Consider the following 25,735-nt stretch of genomic DNA (forward strand, 5'->3'; position numbering starts at 1 on the left):
AATAAGTCTAATTCTTGTGCCGCTCCTCAGTTACCTACTATTAAACTTATTTGCATTATCAGAGCCTGCCTACACATAATTAACACTAGCCACATGGAATATGAAATTTATTCTCCAAATAAGCAAACACACACACACACACACACACAGACACACACACACACACACACACACACACACACACACACACACACACACATTTTTTTTTTCTGGTACTGGGGATTGAGTCCTGGGGGATTCTACCTCTGAGTTATACTCGCAGCCTGATTTTCCCCCCCTGCACAGGGTCATTCTACCTCCAAGTGACACCTCTAGCCCCATTTTTTATTCTTTATTTTGAAACAGGGTCTAAGTTGCAGAGGACCTCACTAAGTAGCTGAGGCTGGCCATGAACCTGCCATCCTCCTGTCTCAACCTCCCAAGTACTAGGATTACAAGCATGCGCCACTTGCCCAGCTCTCTAGCCCTATTTTTAAATTTTAAAACAGGGTCTCACTAGGTGATGAGAGTCTCACTACTTGCTGAGACTGTCCTGCTATCTCAGCTTCTCAAATACTGGGATTACAAGAGTGTACCACCACACCAGGCATAATTAATCTAGTCTACGTATCTTTCCCACCATGTATCCTAAGTCTTTAAAAGCTGCATGTTTTATCTATTATACTGTAATTTAATTCACTCTTTTTCTACTGAGGAACTTGCATTTTCAGTTTTAACACCATAACACACAGGAACTGTGCCAATTTCCTTGTCTATATGCATTTGTGCAACTTTCATTACATAATAAACTCCTTTATATACAATTATTAGGACAAAAGGTATAGACTTTTAAAACTTGAAAGATCATTTGGTAGATTATACTATTAAAATAGTCTGAGAGATCTAGATTAAATCAGATAACATGCAAATGCATACACTTTATGCAACTGTATGTACAAATGGGATCAGTTCCTAGAAGTAGAATTGCTGGGTCAGTAATTTTTTTCACAAAAAAAGTGAAAGATGTTGCCAAAGTGCTCTCTATTAAAACAATGAATAGAATCATCAATTGTTGGAAAGTGTTGGTTTTATTTCCCCTAAGACCTTCATTGTCAAACTTTATAATCGTCTTAATCACTGGTGCTTTACTTTGTATTTATCATGAGTGTGATTAAGTATCATTCATGAGGATTGGCCACTGTAATGTTTTATCTGTGAGTTACCCTTACCATTTTTTCTATCAGGTTGTTAACTTTTTTTTGTGTGTGTGGTATTGAGGATGGGGATGGAACCCAGGGGCACTCTACCTCTGAGCTACACCTGTAGCTCTATATTTTACCCTTTATTTTGAAACAGGGTCTGAGTTGCAAAGAGCATCACTTAGCAGCTGAGGCTGTCCACGAACCCCAATCCTCTGGTCTTGGCCTCCCAAATGCTGGGATTACAAGTGTGCGCCACCATGCCGGGCTTTGTTAAACTCTTAAAAGTCTTTGTTTTAATGTGTTACAAATGTTTTCCTTAGTTTATTATTTACCTTCTAAATTTAAAGAATACTCTCTTTTAAGCAGTAATTATTTTATGTTAAATTTAGAAGTATTTTCCTTTCTGGTGCTGCATTTTGTTTTTCAACATTTTAGATTGTACTTTTTTTTTTGGTGGTGTTGGGGTTCCTGGAAGCCCATCTACCTCCAGGCTACACTCCTGGACCTATTTTATTTTTGGAAACAGGGTCTCTTAAGCCAGCCCGGCTGGCTTCGAACCTGCGCGATCCTCCTGTCTCTGCCTCCCCAGTGTGGGGATTACAAGCGTGTGCCACCACGTCCGGCTAGATTGTACTTTAAAGCTACTTACCAAGAATTAATCCCATGACAAATGTTTTAATGTGAACTGGGTCATAGATCCACACATAAACCTAGAAGAATCAAGAAACCTCAGTGTTAAAAGTTCCAGGGTACTATTAAAAAGTAAAGTTTTCTTTCTTGTGGTACTGAGGATTAAACAGTACCTCAGGATTGAACAGGTCCTCATGTATGCCAGGCAAGTGCTCTGTCTGTCTGTCTGTCTGTCTGTCTGTCTGTCTGTAATTATGTATGTTTTTAATACTGAAGATTAAACCAAGGGCAAGAGGAATGGTTCTACCTCTGAGCTACACTCTCAGCCCTATTTTATTTTTGTTTTGTTTTTTTGCGGGTCGGGGGATGGAACCCAGAGGCATTTGACCTCTGAGCTATACCCCCTGCCCTATTTTTTATTCTTTATTTTGAAACCGGTCTCACTGATTTGCAGAGGGCCTCACTAAGCAGCTGAGGCTGTTTGCGAACCGCGATCCTCCAGTCTCAGCCTCCCTGTGCGCCAGCACGCCCGGCTCAGCCCTATTTTATTTTGAAACAGGGTTGCACTAAATAACTTCAGCTATGCTCAATCATCATCCACAACTTAGTTTTGTTTCTTCCCATAAATAACAATACTGTTCTATGTCCTAGTTCTATTTTGACTAGAACTCTTTATTGTCCTTCCAAATTGGTTCTTCTAACACCTAGAATTCGACTTCAACTCTATTTTACTCTACACATTCTTCCTGGGAAGCAACGCACACATACCTCTGCAAGTTGCCTCAAACCTTATAGCCTCCCAAGTACCAGGATTATAGGCATGTGAAATCACACTGAGTTTCCCAACCCTTTTTTATTTATTTTAAAATGTTTTTGGTACAAGCCGGGCGTGTTGGCGCACGCTTGTAATCTCAGCACTTGGGAGGCTGAGACAGGAGGATCGCACAGGCTCGAAGCCAGCTTTGGCTACTGAGGCTCTCAGCAACTTAGTGAGTCCTTGTTTCTAAATAAAGTATAAAATAGGTCTGAGAGTATAGCCCGGAGGTAGAAAAGCCCCTGGGTTCCACCTCCAGTACCTTAAAAAAAAAAAAAAAAAAAAAAAAAAAAAGAAGAAAAGAAAAGAAAAAGAAAAAAGGTTTTGGTACTGGAAATTGAATCCAGGAATGTTCTACCTCAGAACTACAATCCCCACCTTTTTTATTTTGACACAGGGTCTTGATAAATTGCTTCGAATCTCTATAAATTATTGAGGCTGGCCTCAAGCCTATAATCCTCTCAAGTACTGAGATTACAGGTATGTGCCATCACACTCAGGTCAACTTTTTTTGTGTGTGTATGGTACTGGGGATGGAACCCAGGGGCATTCTACTTTGCGCTACATACATCTCCAGACCTATTTCTTATTCTTTATTTTGAAACAGGGTCTTTTTGAGTTGCAAAGGGCCTCATTAAGTAGCTGAGGCTGTCTGCGAACCGCAATCCTCCTGTCTGTGTCTCAGCCTCCCAAATGCTAGGATTACAAGCATGTGCCACCACACCCGGCAGCTCAACTCTTTATATTTTTACTTTTAGGAAAAGGTCTCACTACATTGCCCAGGCTGGCCTGGATTGAATTTGTAATCCTGCCTCAGCCTCCTGAGTAGGTGGCCTGGGCCACCACACCCAACATTAACGTTTAATTCTAAATTACAGAACCTCTAAAACAGTCAGTGACCTTTTTTTTTTTTTTTTTTTAAAAAAAAAACATAGAAGAATTACTATCTAAAGTAAAGAAATTCCAAAGACCTTTCCTTCACTAGTAGCAGTTCTGGCATCCATTCAGTTAGAAAAAAATTTGGTAACATTTTGTACATATTTACATGCATTCAATGATCTGTTCATGTGTAAATCACTTTTTATTCAACCGAAGTACCAGCAATCATTAACCCTTCTTTCCCCATGCAACCCTAACATGATAATTAATCAGTTTGGGCTAAGAACACAATTAAGATTCTAGTCAGGCCTGATTAAGATTCAGCAGCTCTAACCTTCACCTTTTTCTCTCCCACTGACAACACACACACAAAAATTATAAAGGTCATGCTTGGTGAACAAAAGATTCCATGACTCCCTGCAATAATTTCATTGTTTAGCCCTCTATGAAGGGTTTATAGACCATAAATAGGGAACCATCGCTTTAAAACTTAGTTTTAATGCTATTACTTTATACAATGGAACATCATTCAGATTAGAGCTATGCTCAAATCATCATCCACAACTTAGTTTTGTTTCTTAATTTCCATAAATAACAACTCTTCTATTTCCTAGTTCTAGTTTGGTTCTTGTAACACCCAGGATTCTACTTTAACTCTCTTTAACTCTATACATTTTTCCTGGGAAGCAGTGCAGAGACATACCTCTGCCAGTTCTATTCTAAAATAACACATTAAAAGAGAAACACATTTCCCCAATTTTAATAATTTTGGAGTGCATGGTGGTTTCTACAAAATGAACTTTGGTCTTTTCATGATGGCAAGCACCCAAGCTTTTGCTCAGCTTGTTTTCTTCCCTAATAGATCTGTATCGCCTTCCTGGTGCCCTGGGCAACCTGCCAGTCAGCCTCCCAGGCTGAGCGCAAGTGTCCAGAGTCTCTAGACCCTACTTACCCTTCTTGATTAAATTCACTATTCCTAATAAGTGTTCTCACACCCATTCATGTTTATATGCTTGTGTCTTTGATACGACTGTAAGCGCTTCAAGTGCAAAGAATGTTTGACATATAGATGATGCTCAATGTTTAACAATGTATTTTAGCTCTCACCTTAGGAAAGATATGTAGTGTTCTATTATAATGGTTCTTAACCAAGGGTTTTTTTTTTTTTTTTTTTAATTCCAATACTGGAAAATGAACTTAGGGCCACATGCATGCTAGGCATTAAGCAAGGTTCTTAACCACTAGAATTATCTGAGGACAATTTATACAGATGCTTCTCCATTCCCCAGAGATACTCATATCAAGTATGTCTAGAATGAGCCTAGAGCACATATCTTTAAAAAAGCTTTCCAAGAATTTCAAGCATATAGCCCTAGGAACTATTATTTTGTATGTGTGAGTGCATATACACTACTTTAGTATCAGTATAGCAAAAAAGGGTACATCTTAAAACTCAACAGCTCAATGGCTAGTATATAGCTAATGTTTTTATGTTGGCTAAGTGACTATATTAAGCAGTCTTCATGGAAGGCTACTACACCACCACAAAAATCTCTAATTATAATAGATAATGATAAAAACTACAACAAAAACTACCTGCGTAAAGAAATGTTAAAAATGTCAGGCACCTCAAGTGCTATGTCTTGACTATGCATGTAATAGGCAGAGATCAGTAGTGTCCCTAATAAGCCATTCTGATCTTTTACTTTTGAAAATAATAGAAACTTGCATTTTAGCTAGGCAAATAATCTGGTATATAAAGTACATTTCTAAGATTTTATTTCAGGTAAGCATCACCTGGTAAATAGTTTCGGGCCAGTGGAATCCAAGCAGGAATGAAAGCAGCTTCCTGGACAGTACCCTGAAGATAGCCTCCTTAAAACCTCATTTTCCTTCCCTCTTTTGGATCTAGATCTAAGCTTGGCAGCCATTTTGGATGACGAGGTAACCTTAGCTAAAAGGATCTTACAAAGGAAAAGCTTGGGTCCACCATGGAATTGCTATATCTGTATTGCTCACCCCCAGGTTACATTGCTGAAAAAGAAATAAACATTTATTTTGTACTAAGCCACTGTTATTTCAGATGTTCTATCACACACATTTAATTCTGATTTTTTTAAAAAAAACTAAATTCAGAGATTAAATTTTAAAAATAGAGTAGCTTTTACAAGTGCATGATTACACTTCTAAATGATTTCCTATGAAGGCATCAAACATATTACTAAAAATTTCTCTAAAAAAACTGGAATTCCAGTCATAAGGTAATACTCTCACCTCATTTCCATCTAAAAACACTTGATCATCATGTGGCTCAAGTTTGAATTTTTTCTTAGTCTCCTTCTTTTTGGGAGTTCCTGGAGTTTCCTCCTATAAAAACACAAATTAAATAGTCGAAATAATACAAGCAAGCGAAAGCAGTACAATATTCATATAGTGAAAAAATTTTAACTACTTGTAACACAAAAATTCTCATAGTATTTACAGTATCCCTGAAGCTGCTGTTATTTTAAATATGCTCATATGCCAGTAGAGCTCAAGTGCACACAATTATTTTTTATTTTTACTAATTTTAGCTGAACTTACCTTTTTGGATTCTTCCTTTTCACCGTCTTTTTTTTTCTCCTTTTCCTTTTTTGTCTTTTCTTCCTTTATATTTTCTTTCTTGCTCTTTTTATCTTCTTCTTTCCCACTTTCAGCTTTTCCTTTATCTTTTTCCTTTTTTAAGTCTTTATCATACTTCATTTTCATTACTTTTAGTGCTCGGTGAAAAAACTGCTTCTTTAAAAGCCTTGGAGAAAACAGGTTTAACACTATACTCCCCGTCAATTATATAGACAGACTGAAAAGCAAAATGATCAAGCTCCAAATAAAATGGGAAAAGACAGACATTAACTGGCAACTCATAAGAAAAATGTGTAACTAGTAAAGCCTATGGAAAAATAGTCAACTCTACTAGGTCAAAAAACTTTCTAGCCAATCAGATTATACAGAAGTTGCCCAAACTCAGTGATATTCAATATAATTTTCACTTTAAGTATAATAAAGATTCAGTCTCATTTAATGCTGTCTCAAATGCAAGAGCAGAAGAGGAAAAGTTTCAGAATCATTAAAAAATTAAAATTGTACCTATCCTTTGATCTATCCTATTCAAGAATTTTCAATGCCTTAATGGGTGTTACTTTTTTCTCCATGTATTCCCAAATACTTCACTATTTTGCCTGCCGTTATATAACAAAATATTTTCAATTAAGTAATGAATAAGTAGGTATTCTGAGATTTCTGGAGTCTGATAAGGATTCTCACAAGATCAATCAGATAAATGTGCAATGCATTTGTTAAAGAACTATGTATTCCTTCTTCCATTAATTTCTCTCTAAACATATTGTTTTTCCTTCTTTTTTAACTCTCATCTCAGCCTTCACACTGGCTGTGCCCCTCACACAGTACCTTCCCCCATACAAGAGCATCTTTTTGTTTCATTCCTTCACTTCCTTCAAATTTTCCCTGAACACGAACCACCTTGAGGGGTTTTGTTTTTGTGATATGGGGGATTGAGCCTAGGGGCATTCTCCCTCCAAGCTACATCCCCAACCCTATTCTATTTTTATTTTGCAACAGGGTCTCATTAGGCTGATAAGAGTCTCACTACTTGCTAAGGCTGTCCTGCGACCCTTCTATCTTAGCCTCCCAAGTACTGGGATTATTGGCATGTACCACCATCCCTAACACCATGAAGTCTGAATCACCTTGTTTAAAACCCATAAACTGCTGGGTGTGGTGGCACACCCTTGTAATCCCAGCATTTGGGAGGCTGAGACAGGAGATCGGGACTCACGGCCGGCCTCAACTACTTAGTGAGACCCTGTTTCAAAAAAAAGAATAAAAAATAGGGCTGGGGGTGCATGTAGCTCGAAGGTAAATGCCCCTGGGTTCCATCCCCAGTACTGGAAAAATAGACAGACAGACAGACAGATAACAAACAGCCAGGCGTGGTGGTGCACAATTGTAATAATCCCCACGCTTGGGAGGCTGAGACAGGAAGATCGCACAGGTTCGAAGCCAGCCTCAGCTACTTAATCAGGCTCTTAGCAACTTAGTGAGACCCTGTTTCCAAATAAAATATAAAATAGATCTGGGAGTATAGTCCAGAGGTAGAAAGCCTCTGGGTTCCACCCCCAGTACCACCAAAAAAAAAAAAAGTCTACCTTGCTGGTGGTTCCTAACATTGAGTAAGTTATTTGGGTACTGAAGATTGAACCCAGGAGTGTTCTACCTCTGATCTATACTGCACCCCTATTTTTTAAACTTTGAAAGAGAGTCTTGCTAAGTTGCTGGGGCAGACCTTGAACCCGCAATCTTCCCATCTCAGCCTCCCAAATACTAAGATTATAGGTGTGCACCACTATACCCAGCAATTCTAACCTTATAATCCTACCACTGGGTTGACCTTACCTTTGTCATTTATAAGCCACTCTTTCAAATCTCATGTTCCAGTTTCAGAGTTTCTCATTTGTTTCCTCATTCCTGCCCTGGCAATGTAAAACTACCAAAACAAAATCTACAAGCTCAGCCTCACTACCAGCACCTGTGCCTGCGAATTGTGACAATCCACCTTTCTTACACCTCAGTGGTACCTGCGAGAGAATATCGAGTCACTTGGTAACTGGGTTCCTCCTGTTCGGACGTCTTTCTGGTCATTATGCTGTGCCTTCTGGAGCACTTGTATTTCCCTGCCTGGCTGGGCTTCCATCTGCTGTCTGACCTCCACTACTAACTTCTAGGTTTCCTCATCTGGCCTATTCTGTTTGTTCAGAAAATTTACCCAGCATAAAACGGTGTTAACTGTTCAAATTGCTCCCTCCAAAATGTCACCATTAATATCTGTTACGCATATATACATATGTATAAAGACAAAATTTGAAACGAGACTTTAGTAACTAACTACTTAAAAGAAGAAAATAATGGAATGTTTGAATATGAAGGGAAATTTTATTTTTTGTGGAACTGGGGATTGAACGGAGGGACATTCTACCTTCAAGCTACATTCCCAGCCCTGTTTTTTTATTTTTATACTTTATTTTGAAACAGGGTCTCAATTAGTAGCTGAGGCAGGCTGCAAACCTGTGATCCTCCTGTCACAGCCTCTCAAGTACCGGGATTACAAGCGTGTGCCACCATGCCTCGCTAAAGGGAAACTTTGTATTTTTTACTTCAAAATGTTTTGAAAAACTTCTAATAAACAAGCTGGGCATGGTGACACACGCTTGTAATCCCAGTACTTGGGAGGGAGAAAAAGAAGTATCTTAAGTTTGCAGGCCAGCCTCAGCTACTTAATGAGGCCCTCTGCAACTTAGTTAAATCCTGTTTCAAAATTAAGAATAAAAATAGGAAGCCGGGCATGATGGCACATACCCAGCATTCGGGAGGCTGAGATCAGAGGATCGCGGTTCACCGACAGCCTCAGCTACTTAGCGAGGTCCTTTGCAACTTAGTGGGACACTGTTTCAAAATAAAGAATACCAAAAAAGGGCAGGGGGTGTAGCTTGGAGGAAGAATGCCCCTGGGTTCCAACCTTATAACCCCCCCCCCCCACACACACACACACAAAAAAAGAATAAAAAATAGGCCTGGAGGTATAGCTCAGAGGTAGAATGCCCCTGGGTCAACCCCCAGTAATATAAATAGACAAATTTATAATAAACATATGTTCAATTTTGTGCATTTAACATAATTTTCAGATTTTCTATAATTTATTACTACTCAATATAAAAACAAAAATAAGCCCGGCGTTGTGGCACACGCTTGTAATCCCAGCATTTGGGAGGCTGAGACAGGAGGATCGCGGTTCATGGACAGCCTCAGCTACTGCTAGTGAGGCCCTCTGCAACTCAGTGAGACCCTGTTTCAAAATAAAGAACAAAAAATAGGGTTGGGGGTGTAGCTCGGAGGTAGAATGCCCCTGGGTTCCATCCCCAGTACCACCAAAATAAATAAATAAATAAATAAACAATAATAATAAATAAAATAAATAAGTAAAGAATAAAAAATAGGACTAGGGGTGTAGCTTGTAGGTAGAATGCCTCTGGGTTCCATCCCCAGTACTGAAAAAACAAAAAAAAATCACCTCTACCACTTGATTAATTGGGGCTTCTATTTCCTAAGAGTTTTTTAGGGAAGCATGTAAATTGTTGAGCATAGTATATGATAAACATAAACTCAATAAATGTAGCTATTTTAGCTATGAATCTTCAATTTCATTTAATATGGAATATATACAGTTACATAAATCATTATATTTTTAATTTTAATTTTTTGCAGGTCTGGGGAAGGAACCCAGAGGCATTCAACCTCTGAGCTATACCTCATGCCCTACTTTTTTTTTTTTTATTTTGAAACTGGGTCTCACTAAGTTGCTTAAGACCTCACTAAGTAGCTGAGGCTGTCCGTGAACTGCGATCCTCTGGTCTCAGCATCCTGAATGCTGGGATTACAATTGTACGCCACCACGCCCAGCTACATAAATCATTATAACACCAGTCCATTCTGTAATAAGTAGAATAACTGATTTATTCATTAACTGCTTTTTAGAGAATGTCTACTGCAACTCATTCTTTGTCTAGAAAAGTGAGACTGACATTATTAAACCTTTGCAGTAAAATCAGAATGTCTACTTATTTGGCTTTGAGTAACAAGACTGGCATGGTGGCATATGCTTGGAATCCCATCATTCAGGAGGCAGTTCGGGGACAGCTTCAGCTAATAATGGAGGCCCTTGGCAACTGAGTGAAACTCTGCTTCAAAATAAAGAATAAAAAATAAGGCTGGGGATATTGCTCAGAGGTAGAATACCCCTGGGTTCCATCCCTAGTAAAGTGAAAAACAACAACAAAAAAGTTTTCCTGTAAATTTAATCTTGACAGTTTTACCAAGTATTGTTATTAGCTTTAAATCTTCCCTAAGAATTAAGAGTATGTGTTTTGAGACAGGACACAAATGAGAATAATCATTGCATTCCAGGGGCCTGGAATATAATACATATTTGATAAATATATGTTGAGTAGATAAATAGTTTAAGACAACTTATAAAAAGTTTTTAAAATGCTCCTGTATTTTTCCTCATCTCTTAAATTTTTAAGATTTAACAAATATTCACTGAATGTAAGACATGTGTTAGGTACTTATGCAGCAAAGAGTTTTAATTATATGCCCACATTGTATTAACTACTATGGAGTTAAACAGTCCTACAACTGTTTTCAGATTCTATTGACAAAGATTAAAAAAATTAACGCAAATGCAAGAATTCTAAAATAGTTAAGAGCCAAAGTAGATATCATCTTGATAAATCAGTAGAACTTTAGACATAAATAATGTGGGCTGGAAGATCTGAAGAATAGTACATGGTAGGAACAGGATAAGGGATATGTTTACAATATTGAGAGACAAGCAGAAGATGGAGAATCACTGAGGGAAGTGCCAGTTTAAGATTACAGAAAGACCAAAGCTAGGTGCTTGTAATCCCAGCATTCGGGAGGCTAAGATAGGAGGATGATGGTTCATGGATAGCCTCAGGTACTTAGGCCCTTTGCAACTCAGTGAGACCCTATTTCAAAATAGAGAATAAAAAAATAGGGCTGAAGGCGTCGCTCGGAGGTAGAATGCCCTGGGTTCCATCCCCAGTACCACAAATAAATAAATTAATTAAAAAAGGCTAGAGGTGTAGGTTGGAGGTAGACTGCTCCCAGGTTCAATCACTAGTACCAAAACAAAAAACAGACAAAGTAGATGTTTTAACTGTCCTGACTTTATAAGATATACTACATTAGCAATCACTATAAATAGGATAAATATATCTGGCTTATGGTTCAGGGTACAGACACTAAGACAAAACAAGGATAACGGCTATTAGGAATCCCCCAAGTTTTGGGGAAAAAAAAACTTCCCTAACCATTTTCTCTACAAAAAAAAAGAACCTTGTTCACTATAGGCACTGTTATATAATTTTTAATGCTGACTATTCAGCTCAGTGGGTGTGAAAAACATACAAAAGTAATAGAACATAAAGATTATGTGCAATTAAAATATAACAGTTTAAAACCAAATACATTTGCAGAATTATTAACAAAATCCAGGTTATACATTAAAAACTATGTTTAGGCTCTTTTGTAATATAGTACAATAAATGATAAAGAGCCTTAGGCTATGAAGAAAACTTAAAATTATTATTTATGTTATCCTTCACTAAGAAATATATACTACCTGTTGCAGTAGTCAACCACAGACTCCCTGGTCGTAAATAAAGCTTCTTCTCCTTTCTTGGCCTTTGCCCACTTCGAATCCAAAAGGCAATCCACTGCTTTTGAAGCTAAAGAAAAAATTTATTATTTTAATTTGGTATACATGGGAATTTACATCTGTCTAAATAGTATTACATTCAACATTTTGATAACAGAAAATAAAACTCAGCCAGGCGTGGTGGTGCTCACTTATAACCCCAGCATTTTGGAGGCTGAGACCAGAGAATCACAGTTCGCAGACAGCCTCAGCTACCAGTTTCAAAATAAAGAATAAAAAAATGGGGCAAGGGGGTGTAGCTTGGAGGTCAAATGCCCCTGGGTTTCATCCCTATACCCACAATTAAAAAAAAAAAAAAGTAAATAAAAATACCAGGAAATAATAAAGTTGAACAGAATATTACATGTAATATGATCAGAGTAACATTTCCTTAAAACCTCTATTTGTGAAACATTAATTTTTTTTTTTTTTGTAGTATTGGGGTTGGAACCCAGCGGCATTCTACCTCCGAGCAACACCAACCCTATCTTATTTTATTATTTTGAAACAGGGTCTCACTGAGTTGCAAAGGGCCTCACTAAGTAGCTGAGGCCGGCTGTGAACCTGCACAATGTCTCAGCCTCTCAAATGCTGGAATTACAAGCATGTACCACCATGCCCCACGTGAAATATTAATTTTTAAAGTAATGTTGGGAGCCGGGCGTGGTGGCACACACTTATAATCCCAGCATTTGGGAGGCTGAGACTGGAGGATCGCGGTTTGCGGACAGCCTCAGCTACATAGTGAGGCCCTTTGCAACTCAGTGAGACCGATTTCAAAATAAAGAATAAAAAATAGGGCAGGGGGTGTAGCTCAGAGGTCGAATGCCCCTGGGTTCCCTCCCCAGACCTTCAAAAAAAGAAAAAAAAAAAAAAGTTGGAAAGTAGATGGCATTCAGAAATATCAATTAAAGCAAGATAAATAAGGATATGTTGACAACAAAAGACTTCAAAATATTTATGTTCAACTATGATTCTTATAAAAAATTGCAATCAAGAGCTGGGCATGGTGGCGCACGCTTGTAATCCCACCGTTTAGAAGGCTACGACAGGAGGATCGCACAGCTTCAAAGCCAGCCTAAGCTACTTAGTGAGGCTATCAGCAACTTGGTGAGACCCTGTTTCCAAATAAATTATAAAAAACAGGGCTGGGGGGGTGTAGCCCAGAGTCTAGTAGAAAGCCCCTGGGTTCCACCCCCCAGTACCACACACACATAAAAAATTAATCAATACAGAAAAAAGCCAAAACCTTCTCCCAAATTCTCATCAAATTTTACTGTAACCCACTGAGGAAAAACTTGGTGGTGAGCTGGGCATGGTGGGGAACACTTGTAATCCCAGTACTTGGGAGACTGAGACAGGAGGATCACAGGTTCATAGCCAGCCTCAGCTATTTAGTGAGACTCTATTTCAAAACAAAGAATAGAACCAGGGGTGGTGGCATACCCTTGTAATCTCTGTGCTTAGGAGGCTGAGATAGGAGGATTGCCAGGTTCAAGGCCAGCTTCAACTACTCAGTGAAGGCCTCTACAACTTAGTGAGACACTGTTTCAAAATTCAGAATTAAAAATAGGGCTGGGGGTATAGCTCAAAGGTAAAATGCTCCTGGTATCAATTCCTGGTACTGCAAACGAACAAACAAACAAATTAAAACTTAATAAAAAGAAAAAAATAGGTCTAGGACTGTAGCTCAGAGGTAGAATGACCCTGGGTTCAATTCCCAGCACTGCAACAAAAAGAACAAAACAAAAGTTTGGTGAATTATCTATTACTATTAGTAGAAATAAACACATTAGACTTGAAGAGATTAATGTGTTTTTCTCAACTTTTAATAAGCATCAAATCATTAATAGAGCTGGGCATGGTGGTGCATTGCTTATAATCCCAGTATTTGAGAAGCTGAGACAGGAAGATTGCAGGTTCATAGCCAGCTGCTGCAACTTAGTGAGACCCTCTACAACTGAGTGAAACCTTGTCTCAAAATAAAGAATAAAATAGGGCTGAGAGTGTAGATCTGAGGTAGAATGCCTGTGGGTTCAATCCCCAGTACCACCAAAACCAAAACCAAAACCAAACATTAACACTAAAGGAATTTTTTCTCTTTCTTTCTTTCTTTCTTTCTTTCTTTCTTTCTTTCTTTCTTTCTTTCTTTCTTTCTTTCTTTTTGGTGGTAATGGGGTTATTGGAAGCCCTTCTACCTCTGGGCTACACTCTCAGACCTATTTTTTACATTTTTATTTGGAAACAGGGTCTCCTACGCCAGCGCGGCCGGCTTCGAACCTGCGCGACCCTCCTGTCTCGCCTCCCAAGCGCGGGGATGGCAAGCGTGCCACCACGCCCGGCGAGGAAGTTCCTTTATAATGACAACTCAATTCACACCGATGAGAAGTGAGCCACAGGTATGGTGGCTCAAGGTTCGCAGACAGCCTCGGCTACTCAGTGAGGCCCTCTGCAATTTAGTGAGACCCTGTTCCAAATTAGGATTAAAAAACAGGGTTGGGGGTGCTGCTCGGAGGTAGAATGCCGGGGTTTCATCCCCAGTACCCCCCAAAAATGTATTTTTTAGAACATTAAAAACAAATCCTGTTAGAAAATGTACAACAAATGTAGATAGCATGTTTTTAATTATAATCATTTTCAATCACAAAAGAAAATAAGACAATCAACTATTATATGCTCATCACCCAGCTTCAATAATCAATTTGTTTCTTTTGGGTTTTTTGTTTGTGTGTTTGCAGTACTGGGGATGGAACCCAGGGGCTTTCTACCTCTAAGATACACTCCCAGCCCTATTTTTTATTCTTTATTTTGAAACAAGGTCTCACTAAGTTGCAAACAGTCTCAATAAGTAGCTGAGGCTGTCTGTGAACAGAGATCCTCCTGTCTCAGCCTCCCCAGTGCTGGAATTACAAGCGCACACCACCATGCCCGGCTCAATAATCATATTTGGAAAGCACCTTTAAAACTTCTAGCCGGGTGTGGTGATGCATGCTTATAATCCCCAAGACAGGAAGATCGTGCAGGTTCGAAGCCAGCCTCTCTGGCTTAAGAGACCCTGTTTCCAAATAAGAAAATAGAAAATAGGTCTGGGAGTATAACCTGGAGGTAGAAGGGTTCCATCCCCAGTACCACCACCAAAAACAAAAAACAAAAACAAAAAAAAACAAAAAACACCCAAAAAACCAAAAAAACTTCTATATAAGCCAGGCGTGGTGGCACAAGCTTATAATCCCAGCAGTCAGGAGGCTGAGAAAGGAGGATCGTGGTTTGAGGCCAGCCTCGGCTACTTACCGAGGCCCTTTGCCACTCAGTGAGACCCTATTTCCAAAGAACAAAAAAATAGGGCTGGGGGGTATAGTTTGGAGGTAGAATGCCCCTGAGTTCCACCCCAGTACCGAAAAAAAAAAAAAAAAAGCCTTCTATATAGCCCTAATCTAATTAACTTTGAAAGATCTATGTATGCTAATATGATTTTACTGATAGAACCTTACCAATAAAATAATCAACCCGGTGACCCATCATATTGGTGGATTTTGTTGCACAGTTGAATCGAAGATACTTGGCTACAGCCTTCTCTTCTTTAGATGGTTCACCAACTTCCTGCAATATGAAAATATTAATATCAACTTACTTGAGAAATTCACGCACTGAAAAATAATGTACAGATCGGTTTCAAGTGAAGTACAAGCCAGGTGTGGTGGCACTTGCCTGTAATCCCAATACTTAATAAAACAGAGGATCCGGGGGATTACAAGTTTGAAGACAGCCTCAGCAAGTAGTGAGACTCCCATCAATTTAGCAAGACCATTTCAAAACAAAAATAAAAAAGGTCTGGGGATGTAACTTGGAGGTAAACTGCCCCTGGGTTCAATCCCCAGTACGGGGGAAAAAAATCTTATGAAAAAGTTTTATTTATGAAATATGCACTAAAGCCAGGCACAGTGGCACACACTTGTAATACCAGCATTTGGGAGGCTGAGATAGGAGATCGCACAGGTTCGAAGCCAGCCTCAGCTACTTAGTGAGGTTCTCAGCAACTTACTGAGACCCTATTTCTAAATAAAGTGTAAGATAGGTCTTAGAGTATAGCCCGGAGGTAGAAAGCCCCTGGGTTCCACCCCTAGTAACACACACACACACACACACACACACACACACACACACACACACACACGAATATATATATATGCACTAAAGAATAACAGAATCTTAAAACTGCAAATTCAAAATTTAACATTACAATTTCACTAACATCTACGAGGTTTTATGATCAGCATAAGGCTTAGCTACAAAATATATTTTTGACAATAAAAGGTGAGAATTCCTTGCTAAAAATTTTAAATATGCTAAGATATATTAATATATTATTTGTTAAATGGCAGTACTTAATTGTATAATATACATGTGTATACTGTGGAGTTTCATCTTATTAGTAAATGTGTGTGCACGTGCGCGCATGCGCGCGCGCACACACACACACACACACACACACACACACACACACTCTTTGTGGATTTGGGGACTGAACCCAGGGGTATTTCTACCTCTGAACTACAGTCCTAGCACTATTTTTTATTTCAAAACAGGCTCTCCCTAAGTTGTAAGGAGCCTCACAAGGTTGCTAAGGTTGGCTGAGAATCTGTGATCTTCCTGTCTCAGCCTCTCAACTACTGAGATTAAAGGCATGGTTACTGCACCTGGTGGTAAATAATATTTGATATTATTTGTAAGCACCTGATCAAATTCACAAAAGTTAAAAATAGTGACACTTCAAATGGTTTATAGAAACAAACTTATGATCACACTAATATAGTCATTTTTTTCATTTGATATATCTGTTGTCAATTTAAAGATTTATTTAACTGATAACTTGACTAAGATGGGTTTGCTTAATTTGAATGAGTGCAAACGATTTAGATACATACTTCTTGAATGCTCATCCTACAATCTTTGGATGCTACAGTTAATATCAAACATCTATTGGGAGGCTAAGACAGGAGGATCACAGTTCGCAGATAGCCTTAGCTACTTAGTGAGGTCTTCCACAACTTTGAAGACCCTGTTTCAAAATAAAGAATAAAAATATCAATCGGGCTGTGGGTGTAGCCCCGAGATAGAATGCCCCTGGATTCCATCCCCGCCCCTGGATTCCATCCCCAGTACTTAAAAAAAAAAGTGAAACAGGAAAGAAACGTAGATAGGTAAAACATTTCAAGTATAGAATAAGACAATAATAAAGGATACATAAATGACTAGGTAAAAGATGTCCATTTTTGAAAGTGATCAACTTAAGAAAGGATAGTTTTTCAATAACAAAAGAATTTGGAAGAAAGTTGTTTCTGGACAACAATTCTATCAATTTTAGACAAGATATATCTACTACACATATTAAAGCACAATTAAAACATTTGCAAGCCAGGGGTAGTGGTGCATGCTTGTAATCCCAGCATTTGGGAAGCTGATCCTTTGTGGTTCGTGGACAACCTCAGCTACTTAGTGAGGCCCTTTGCAACTCAGTGAGACCCGGTTTCAAAATAAAGAATAAAAAATAGGAGCCAGGCATGGTGGCACACGCTTGTAATCCCAGCATTCGGGAGACTGAGACTGGAGGATCACTATTTGCGGACAGCCTCAGCTACTTAGTGAGGCCCTCTGCAATTTAGTGAGACCCTGTTTCAAAATTAAGAATAAAAAATAGGGCAGGGGGTGTAGCTCAGAGGTAGAATACCCCTGGGTTCCAACCCCAGACCTGCAAAAAAAAAAAAAAAAAAAAAAGGGCTGGGGGTGCAGCTCAAAAGTTCCATCCTCAGTAATGCAAAAACAAACAAACAAACAAACAAACATTTGCAGATCACAGGCAAATGTATTAGCCTCTGGGATAGAATCATGGCATTAATGTAAACCTGTGATCCTCCTGTCTTAGTCTCCCAAGTTACAGGGGTTACAGGTGTGTAACCCCTACCATGCCTGGCTCAGAATTTCTGACGAACAATTTAAAAACCATATCCAGCTGGCACGGGTAGCACACCCTTATAATACAGTATTTGGGAAGCTGAAACAGAAGGATTACAGTTTCAAAGCCAAGCCTTGGCAATTTAGCAAGGCTCTCAACAACCTAGTGACACTCTGCTTCAATATAAGAAATAAAACAAAATTGGGCTTGGGATATAGCTCAGAGGTAGAATGTCCCTGGGGTTCCATTCCCAGTATTACAAAAACAAACAAAGAAGCAAAGCAACAAACAAACCATCAATAGAAATAAGCTTAGTCTAGCCGGTCGTGGTGGTGGCGGCACACACTTGCAATACCAGTGCTTGGGAAGCTGAGACAGAAGGATCGCACAGGTTCAAAGCCAGCCTCAGCTACTTAGTGAGGCTCTCAGCAACTTAGTGAGACCCTGTTTCCAAATAAAATATAAAATAGGTCTGGGAGTGTAGCCTGGAGGTAGAAAAGCCCCTGAGTTCACCCCCAGCACCAAAAAAAAAAAAAAAAAAACAAAAAAAACTTAATCTATTAATACTGAACTGAGGGAAAAAAGTCTTAAGTTTATGAATCGTAAATTTGTACACAAAGACAAAAGTATAAAATATTTGTGAAAATGCAAACAGCAGATTAATAATAAAATCTGAAAACTGGAAGGGACCTCTGGTAAATCATTTGAACAAAGCCATGCAGCTGTTACCTTGTCTATAACTGTATCCTTCTGTAACTCCTTCAATTCACTCACTCCTATTGTAATTTCTCTGTAGCAACAGGTTTACTATGTAACTGCAAAACCCTCCATTGTAATCCCAGCAGGGAGGCTGAGACAAGAGGATCATGGTTTGCAGACAGCCTCAGCTATTTAGTGAGGTCCTCCCCAACTTAGTGAGACCCTGTTTAAAAAAAAAAAAAGTCCGGGGGTGTAGCTCAGAGACTGAATGCCCTGGGATTCCATCCCCCACCCGGGAAAAAAAAAGAAAAAAAACTTCGGAGGTAGTTTTCAGACTTAGGACTGGTTTCCTGGATTCCTTCCCTTCAGAAGGTCCTTAAAAGTCAAACCTGTCATCTGGCTATTTAGTCCTAAATTTTCCTTTTTCTTCCCTTTTCTGAAATTAAGGAGAGAAGCCCAAGTTATGTCAGGATTTTACTGCCAGGGAGACAAATGAGTACAACAAAAGTAACTGGTGACAGGTGTGGTGGCACACACTTGTAATCCCGGTATTTGGGAAGCAGAGACAGGAGGATCGAGCAGGGTGAACGCCAGCCTCAGCTGCTCAGTCCAAATAAAATATAAAACAAGAGTGGTTTGGAGGTAGAAAGCCCCTGGGTTCCATCCCTAGTACCACCTAAAAACCAAAACAAAATAAAAAAACTGGTGGAGGTTATTAAAGTTCTGAAATAGTAAGCCACTTAAGTGTCCCAAAACTCAACTGGACACTGTATGTATAAGGAGAACACTAGATGGGATGATTCTCTTTAGCAGAGACAAGCCATACTAAGCCTTTATGTTGTACAATTTAATATAAAATCTTAAGACTTGTCTGGACAACTAATTTTTATCAATGGTAAGATAGAAAGAATATCTAATTGGGAATTAGAACACTGGTTTAAACCTAGTTTTACTATCTCGAGTGATCCTACATCAAGTTATTTTGTCTCACTGACCTCAGTTTCTTTGTCAAATGTGAGTGTCGGTGATCTCAGTAAACTCTAGGCCCCCCACCCTAGTTTTAGAATGGAATGAATTTGTGAAGAAGGTTTCCAAACAAATCCCACTAGATCTTTTTCAATCTTCAATTTCATGACACTGTGATTTTAAAAATCAATGCTTCTGGTAAGTAGCACCATTAATCCATATGAAGTTACCATATTTTCATAAATCTTACATAATTACATTAAAATATTTACCCCCCTTTTTTGTGGTACTAGGAATTGAAACCCCAGGGGCATTCTTCTTCCATCCAAGTTCTAACCCCAGTCTTTATTTTTATTTGTTTTGAAACAGGGTCTCACTAGAGTCTAGTTATGTTGCTGAGGCTATTCTCAAACTTGGGATCTCCTGTCTCAGCCTCTCAAGTACTGGGATTACAAGTGTGCAACATAATCACATTTCTTTTTCTTTTCTTTTTTTTGTGGTACTAAGGATAGAATCCAGGGGCATTCAACCTCTGAGCTATACCCCTAGCCCTATTTTTTAAAAAATTCTTTATTTTGAAACAGGGTCTCACTGAGTTACAAAAGTCCTCACTAAGTAGTAGCTGATCCTCCTGTCTCAGCCTCCCAAATGCTGGGATTACAAGCATGTGCCACCATGTCCAGTATCACATTTCTTAAATAATTTAAAATTCTATTTTTGGTTAGGCATGGGGGAAGAAACCCTCTACTTTCAAATGTTTTGTTAATCTGAATGTAGATCATTCTCATTAGAGAATATCCATTACTAAAATTTTACAGCCAGGAGTGGTAGCACACACTTGTAATCCCAAGTACTAATTTGGGAGGCTGAGACCGGAGCATCACAGATTCACGGCCAGGCTCAGCTACTACTTAGTGAGGCCCTCTACAACTTAGTGAGACCCTGTTTTGAAATAAAGAATAAAAAATAGGGCAGGGGGTGTAGTTCAGAGGTCAAATGCCCCTGAGTTCTATCCCCAGACACGCAAAAAAAGAAAGAAAAAAAGCAAGCAAGCAAGCCTCTGAGTTTAATCCCTAGTCATCCCCCACCAAAAAAAATTACAACATAATGTCAATGAACATGTAGCTCACTTCAGGTTTTTAGTGACCAGTAAATTAAGACCAAGGAAATGTAACAACAGTGGTCTTGCTTCCAACTTTGATGGGACATGAAAATCTGAAATTATTCTGCAGCAGAAAATGGAAATTAAGCTGGGCATGGTGGCACATGCTTGCAATCCCAGTACTTGGGAGGCTGAGACAGGAGGATCGCAGGTTCCAGGCCAGCCTCAGCTTCTTAGTGAGGCCCTCCACAACTTAGTGAGACCCTGTTTTAAAATAAAGAATAAAAAATCAGGCTGGAGTATAGCTTGGAGGTAGAATGCCCCTGGGTTCCATCCCCAGCACCACAAACAAAACAAAACAAAAACCACTGTAAAGATAGCAAAATTATTTTCATTTTGTGGTATGCCAAACTGACTTGTGTCTGGGGGGGCACTTCCCCCCAAACTACCTCTAGCTATACCAACAGCTGTTTTACTTCGAAACACGGTTTCACTAAGTTACTGAAATTGTCTTTAAATATGCAATCTTCCAGGCTCAGCCTCTCGATCACCACACCAGGCTACCAGACTGATTTATTTTTTATTTTTTTATTTTTTGCAGGTCTGGGGATGGAACCCAGGGGTATTCGACCTCCGAGCTACACCCCTGCCCTATTTTTTACTCTTTAAGACAGGGTCTCATTAAGCTGCGGAGGGCCTCACTAACTGTGATCCTCCAGTTTCAGCCTCCAGAATGCTGGAATTACAAGCGTGTGCCACCAAGTGCTTACCAGACTGATTTTTAACAAATAGAAATAAATAGCTACACTTATACAACTCAAAATCTTAATAGTTTATTTACTAAACCGATAGCTGTTAATCATTCATCAGCATATCAAAGAGTGCTTAACAAAAACCCAAATAATAATCCAACCTAAATCCTTTATCCTGGTGGAGGACAAAAGGAAGAGGTTATTTGCCAAGCACTTTAAATATGTAATTGCCTCACCTGTTTTCGCAACTCTTACAAATCAAAAAGGTTTTTTTTTAAGTTTTTAAAGATAAACATCCTTTATATAGATGCAGAAAATGAGGTAAAAACTTTAAAAATTACTCAACTAATAATTGGTGGAGCTCGGATATAAAAAGGCAGTTTGGCTTCAGTCTCAACTTTCAGCCACTACCACTTAAATTACTGTACAGCCTCCACACTTATCTGTTTAATATAAAGTCACAACTACAATATGAGTAGCTATTAAAAAAGTGAATTACAGAACCCTCATAATATTAAAGAGCAGCTTAAACTGTAAACAATTCGTATTAAAGGGCATAAAATGTACTGTCAACTTTAATATAAAGAGTACAGTAAGTTAAAATCTGACAACTTCCAAATTTGTTTTCTTTTCTGTGGTAGTGGGGATTGAACCCAGGGGCATTCTACCTTCAAGACACACCTCCAGCCCTATTATTATTATTGTTGTTGTTGTTGTTTTTTTGCGGTACCACCCAGGGGCATTCTACCTCCGAGCTACACTCCTAGCCCTATTTTTTATTTTGAAACGGTCTCACTGAGTGCTAAGGGCCTCACTAAATAGCTGAGGCTGTCTGCGAACCCCGATCCTCCTGTCTTTGCCTCCCAAGTACTGGGAATACAAGTGTGCGCGACCACACCCGGCTCTCCAATACAAATTCTAATACAGTACTATGACAAACCAGTAAAACTAAAATTTCGAAAGCCCAGGAAGAATACAATTAGATCTTCTATTGATCTTAAGCCCTGGCTTTAAGGCTGGAATTGGAATTTGCATCTAATTCCCTTATGTACCCTGTTCACAATTACTTATGTCTGCCAAGTTGTAAATTCACTAATCATCGGAATCTTTTTCAGAATATCTAAAAGTTTTCAAATTTTTGACTCGCACAGCTGAAAACATCTGTGTGTGGGCCAATAGACCGATACACTTAAAAACAAACGGAAAGAGAAAAAGTCACTTATGTAAGGAAAAGGAAAGCAATGATAAATGAAACAATTTGTGATGATTATATTAGCAATTTAGTACATGCTATCAATTTATGATGCCTTGGGTTTCTCGGCACATGAACTGATGAAGCGACGTATAAACACCTCAAGCGTAAGATTTTCAACATATGTAATCCTCTTGGCCAAGAACGAGAACGGGGGAAAGGTGCCGGGAAGAGAGGCCCAAGACCGCGCAAGTGGAATGCGGGTCGGTGTTATGTAGGTTACGAGGCTGACAAACTGGCACCGAAAGGTTCCTGGGCGCCGCCAGCTCGCCGCAGCACCCACAGGGTTTTGTTTGTTTACATCCTGTCTCCGGGAAGGACTACGGCCAGGTCCGAGTGGGCTCTGAAATTTAAGATCCTGAGGCCGCCGAGGGCGAAGGCGGCTGGACGCGGGCTCCGCCGCCCGCAGCCTGGGCCCGGGGCGGCCAGCGCTCGGCTCCGTCCCGAGCAGCCGCGGCCTCCGCCGGGCCCTCGCCGCCGCCGGGCTCCGCGGCCTCGGCTCGGGGCGGGCGGGCGCAGGCCCCCTCGGAGCGCGGCGCCCCTTCCTGCCCTCCCCGGCCGCCCCGCTCGCCCCGGCCCCGGCCCCGGCCCCTCCGCGCTCAGCGCCGCGGCCCCCTCCCCGGCCGGGCGGCGCTACCTGGATCCGCTTCTTGTGCCGCCTGCGCTCCGCCATGTTGGCCGCTCCGCCCGAGTCCTCCTGACGTGGAGCGCGGAGGAAGTCTCGCGAGAGCGGCCGCGGCCCGTTATGTAAGCCGCCGCGGCGGGGGCGGGGAGGCGCTGGGGGCGGGGCGGAGGGAGGTGCTCGGGGGCGGGGCGGAGGGAGGTGCTCGGGGGCGGGGCGGAGGGAGGCGCGGCCCCGCCCCCGCCGCAGGGCGCGCCGGGAGCCGCAGGGCGCAGAGACCCATTAAAGAGACGAGCGAACCGAGCTCGCTGAGCTGAGGGATCTACACCTGGGCTGTGCTAGTGCGCAGAGCCGAACCCTGGGTCGGGGGTCTTTTGCTACGTGCGACCTGCGAGGTAGAATAGCTCATTTACACACTGGACTCCTGTTTTCCAAGTGGCTTCTCAAAACTCACCCTTAGGACCCAGAAGTGAGGGAGAATCCAGGAGAGTTACAAGATGGAAAGTTGTAGGAAGTCGGGATGCAGAAGGCTGCAGGCGACTTCGACTTCCAGTCTGGCCGGTTACTATTATGATTTTTTTTTTAAATTTTAGAGACACCTAGGCCAAAGAGAAAGGGGCTTAAATTGACAGTCCGTGCTTAGATACAAATTCCAATGAGTTTATGGAGATTTTAAAACTAGTTTTAGTTATAGAAAATTGGGAAAATACAGAAAAGATAAAGAAAGTAATTATACCACTCAGATGTTAACCATTTTTATCAATTTTCTTCTATTTATAACGGCGTTGTACATGTGTACGTACATGTATGTTGTATTTATATATTTCCCGTCCCCCAAGTGAGATTGCATGCAATATGGTACTTTTTTTTTCTTATTTTTATGTTGTAAATAGTTATTATTTCAGTCTTCTCAAATTTTCCATATCATGTATGTAACCTAATAGCAATTAAGTGTGTAATTAGGACAATTTGCAGCCGGGCGTGTTGGTGCACGATTTTACAATCGTGCATTCAGCATTTTCATTCATCCAGCATTCAGGAGGCTGAGACCTGAAGATGGCGGTTCATGGACAGCCTCAGCTACTTAGTGAGGCCCAGTGCAACTTAGTAAGACCCTGTTTCAAATTAAAAAGAATAAAAAATAAAAAAATCTTCTGTGAATCATATCTCCCTTTTAAGCTGCGTCTCTACTGTCATCTTCAAAAGAGGGGATGGAACCCTTCTACCTCCGGGCTACACTCCCTGAATTTGTGTGTGTGTGTGTGTGTGTGTGTGTGTGTGTGTGTGTGGTACTGGGAGTGGAACCTAGAGGCTTTCTACCTCCGGGCTATACTCCCAGACCTTTTATATATTTTATTTGGAAACAGGGTCTCTTAACTCAGGGAGGCAGTCTTCGTACCTGTGCAATCCTTCTGTCTCCGCCTGGCAAGCGCGGGGATTACAAGCGTTCGCCACCACCCTAGCTTCAAAGGAGTTTTAATTTACTGTTTCCATGTCCTCACTGCCATTCACTCCTTAGACTACAATTTGGTTTCTATCTCCAACCATCTACTAATAATTCATTTGTCAAATCCAATACTTTATTTTTTTTCATGTGTATGATATTGGCAGTTGAAACCAGGGGCATTCTACCTCTGAGCTACACGCCCAGCCCTATTTTTTATTCTTTATTTTGAAACCGGGTCTTGCTGAGTTGCAAAGGACCAACAATAAGTAGCTGAGGTTGGCTGCAAACCATAATCCTTTTGTCTCAGCCTCCCAAATGCTGGGAATACAAGCTTGTGCCACCAAACCTGGCTCTTTAATTTATTTTTAAATTTTGAATCATGGCCTCTGTTTTGTTGGTCTTTTTTGTTTTGTTTTGTTTAATTTTCAAACAGGGTCTCTGAGAGCCTAAGTTGCTAAGGCTGGCCATGAGCCTGCAATCCTCCTGTCTCAATCAGCTAGCATTTTATCTTTTTTTTTTGGGGGGGGGGATGCTGGGGATTGAATACAGTGGCATTCTACCTCTGAGCTAAATCAGCAACCCGCCTTTCTTTCTTTCTTTCTTTCTTTCTTTCTTTCTTTCTTTCTTTCTTTCCTTTCCTCTTCTTTTCTTTTCTTTCTTTCTTTTTTTCGCTGTACTGAGGATGGAACCCAGGGACATTCTACCTGTGAGCTACACCTCTAGCCCTATTTTTTATTCTTTTTTATTATTATTATTTTTTTGCGGTACTAGGGATGGAGCGTAGGGGCATTCTACCTCTGAACTGCACCCCTTGCCCTAATTTTTTTTTTCTTATTCTTTATTTTGAAACAGGGTCTGAGTTGCAAAGGGCCTAAGTAGCTGAGGCTGACTGCGAACTGAGATCCTTTTGTCTCAGCCTCCCAAATGCTGGGATTACAAGTGTGTGCTACCACGCCCAGCTTTTTATTCTTGATTTTGAAATTTATTGGAGTTTGCTCGCCAGGCATGTTGCACACACTTATAATCCCCACGCTTGGAAGGCTGAGACAGGAGGATCCAACAGAAGCCAGCCTCGGCTACTGAGTGAGGCTCTCAGCAACTTAGTG

General features: G+C 40.3%; 1 protein-coding gene across 1 annotated transcript in view; it reads right to left on the minus strand.

The window, feature by feature from the left end:
• SEC62 (SEC62 homolog, preprotein translocation factor) overlaps nucleotides 1–23,233 on the minus strand; it is a gene marked incomplete at both ends in the record, with an annotated part of 31,820 nt that extends 8,587 nt beyond the window's left edge. The window contains 6 exons of the mRNA XM_080696080.1: nucleotides 1,831–1,891; nucleotides 5,779–5,871; nucleotides 6,088–6,292; nucleotides 11,762–11,867; nucleotides 15,328–15,436; nucleotides 23,198–23,233. Coding sequence (XP_080552206.1) covers nucleotides 1,831–1,891; nucleotides 5,779–5,871; nucleotides 6,088–6,292; nucleotides 11,762–11,867; nucleotides 15,328–15,436; nucleotides 23,198–23,233 — 610 coding nt within the window. The remainder of the gene's footprint in view (nucleotides 1–1,830; nucleotides 1,892–5,778; nucleotides 5,872–6,087; nucleotides 6,293–11,761; nucleotides 11,868–15,327; nucleotides 15,437–23,197) is intronic.
• Nucleotides 23,234–25,735: the final 2,502 nt, after the last annotated feature.

The sequence above is a fragment of the Muscardinus avellanarius genome (assembly GCF_963383645.1).
Source record: "Muscardinus avellanarius genome assembly, chromosome: 5".
Taxonomy (NCBI): Eukaryota; Metazoa; Chordata; class Mammalia; order Rodentia; family Gliridae; genus Muscardinus; species Muscardinus avellanarius.